This window comes from Austrofundulus limnaeus, unplaced genomic scaffold, assembly GCF_001266775.1.
Source record: "Austrofundulus limnaeus strain Quisiro unplaced genomic scaffold, Austrofundulus_limnaeus-1.0 Scaffold232, whole genome shotgun sequence".
In the NCBI taxonomy this organism is placed as follows: domain Eukaryota; kingdom Metazoa; phylum Chordata; class Actinopteri; order Cyprinodontiformes; family Rivulidae; genus Austrofundulus; species Austrofundulus limnaeus.
Window position 1 is genome coordinate 614,671 of NW_013952634.1, and position 2,339 is coordinate 617,009.

The 2,339-nt window shown below is 39.9% G+C and overlaps 1 protein-coding gene across 1 annotated transcript in view; it reads left to right on the plus strand.

Moving 5' to 3' along the window:
* fndc3ba (fibronectin type III domain containing 3Ba) overlaps positions 1–2,339 on the plus strand; it is a gene marked incomplete in the record, with an annotated part of 135,262 nt that overhangs the window by 97,961 nt on the left and 34,962 nt on the right. Inside the window, 2 exon segments of the mRNA XM_014019819.1 lie at positions 1,195–1,300; positions 1,957–2,129. Coding sequence (XP_013875273.1) covers positions 1,195–1,300; positions 1,957–2,129 — 279 coding nt within the window.

A 2,339-nucleotide genomic window follows, 5' to 3' on the forward strand; every position in this document is an offset into this window, starting at 1 on the left:
CTCTTTTAAATGAAACCAGAGAGCGTTGACAGAGAGGAGAAGGTAGAAATGACTCAGCCTGTAACTGAAAATATAGATGGAGGTCAACAGAGCTGCTTCATGGAAGAAGAACCTCAACTTAGCATGTTAGACCTCACGCTATATTGCCTTATATGTATTAGCTCAGCGCTAGCGTGACAAACAAGCTAAACTGAGGTCCTCCATCCATATTTTCAGCTGCAGACTGAGTCATTTTTGCATTCTCGTCTCTGTCATGTGGATGGAGGACCTCAGTGATGAGAGGAGAATGTGTAGCGCTGAGCTAATACATATATATGGTGATAGCATCAGTGCTAACGCCAAAGCTAACAGGCTAAGCTGAGGTTCTTCTTCCATGAAGCAGCCTTGCACTGACCTAGTTGATGTCATCGTTTACCCAGAATGCTTTGCGTGTAAATAAAATGGCCCCATCTGTGTAATATATTTTTAAACTTTTAGTTTAAAAAATATAAAAACTAAACAGCCTACAGTATTTTTACAGTCTTTATTTTACAGTTAAAGTATATGTTTATCATATAAAGTCTAATGTTACAACTAATCTGGGATCCCTTTAAATACAATTTTTGTTTGGTTATTGCCCGCTGCTCATAGTAATAATCTTTGTTAGTGTTAGCAAAATATCTAATGAATGACAGATTTTATTTAAATTCCAAGATGGCCAGCACTGTTTATCAAAATCAGCCACCACACTCAGCCAGAGTCACAGATAAAGAGCAAAAGTCTGGTTGATCGAAGCTGAGTACCGTCCCCAACAAATACTGAGTCACACACATTGTGTAATATTTTGCCTAAAACTTTGGCATAAACTATTGGCATCATCAGTGACAGTAGTCTTTAGACATACATCTGCAACTCATCAACCTTTGAAGTTAACCCAGTTCAAGATGGCTCCAATAGTTTATTGATCTTTGCCAACACATAAAAGAGCTCACTTTGTCAATTTGACAGTTAATTAAAATCTGTTAGAGTAATTACTGACAATTAATTGCAGTTTATACTTCAAAGAACTACTAAGTCAAACAAAATCTCACAATACCAGTCATCATGTTATTTAGAAGTTTTAACCAATGTGGCTTTGGTGCAGCTGGTCATTTGATTTTTAATTTGAAGTGCTTTTTCTTGTTTTGATCTTGTTTTTTGTCTCTGTTTTTGAAGTGCACTGTCAGTGTTCCGGTCCATACATTAAGCATCCCACCAGGCCCCTGCCAGCCACCAAGGATTGTGGGTAAAGCCAAACACAAGGAAGTGCAGTTGGAATGGGGTGAGCACAGACCTATACATACATTGTGTTTAGCTTTATTCACCCAAACATAATGAAACTTCTCTGACGAAGCAGATAAATCACCTTCTGTCTGCCTAATAAGCTTTACTGGCCAGCTCTAATAAGAGCCGTCAAGCCTGTTTTAGCCTAACTGAGCTGTAATCCAGCTCATTAAATTCCCAATCTACTCTCGTATCTGGCTTAACTCGCCTAATGTCAGCCCATTATTGCAGGTTAGTACTGTTGGCTGCAAAAGTCTTTCAGGCTGCAGTGCTGAGGAAGTTTTTTCTTCAGCCTGTTTGATACAGCTGGTCACATCACTAATCAGCTCCAATTCAGGCAGCGCTGCTGCAATTACTGGCTCCAGTTGAAGGTCAGACATAATGTACTGAAGGGTTTTCCCCAAAGCGCTCATCATTTATTGCTTTTATCCAAAGTGAAGCAGATGGTGGAGATAGAAATGTGAATTGTATCGTCAAACAGTATGTAGAAGATACAGATTTAACCATCATATTTTATAAATCTTTAGATGCTCCTTTATAAAGATTTATGTCCTATCTGCCACGACTTTCACTACTGAGGATTTAAAATGAATGCAACCTGGAGAGTTTAAAGGCTTCCCTTTCCCTGACGTACTTTTTCTCTGCCCCCCCCAGACTCGGCGGTGTGTGAAGGTGTGTGTGAAGAGTGTGTGTACAGTCTGGAGATGAGCGAGGGGGACACCAAGCCAGCAGAAGTGTATCACGGCTCGGCGCTGCAGTGCACCGTCGCAAGTTTACTGCCTGGTGCGACGTACAGCTTCGTACTGAGAGCTGCCAACGAGGCCGGGGTGAGAGGATAAGAAGTGCACATCTTTTGTCATAGGGTTCTGTAAAAAAATTAAAAAAAACAACAACTTCTAGGCCTGTAACTTCAATAAACAGAGGAGTTCCAAAAGAACCAATTGAAAATGCCACCACATGACAAAAAAGCAGTGTTGTATAAAGTACCTCAAAGTGATACTTGAGTAAAAGTACAAGTATCTTTATCATAAAAATAC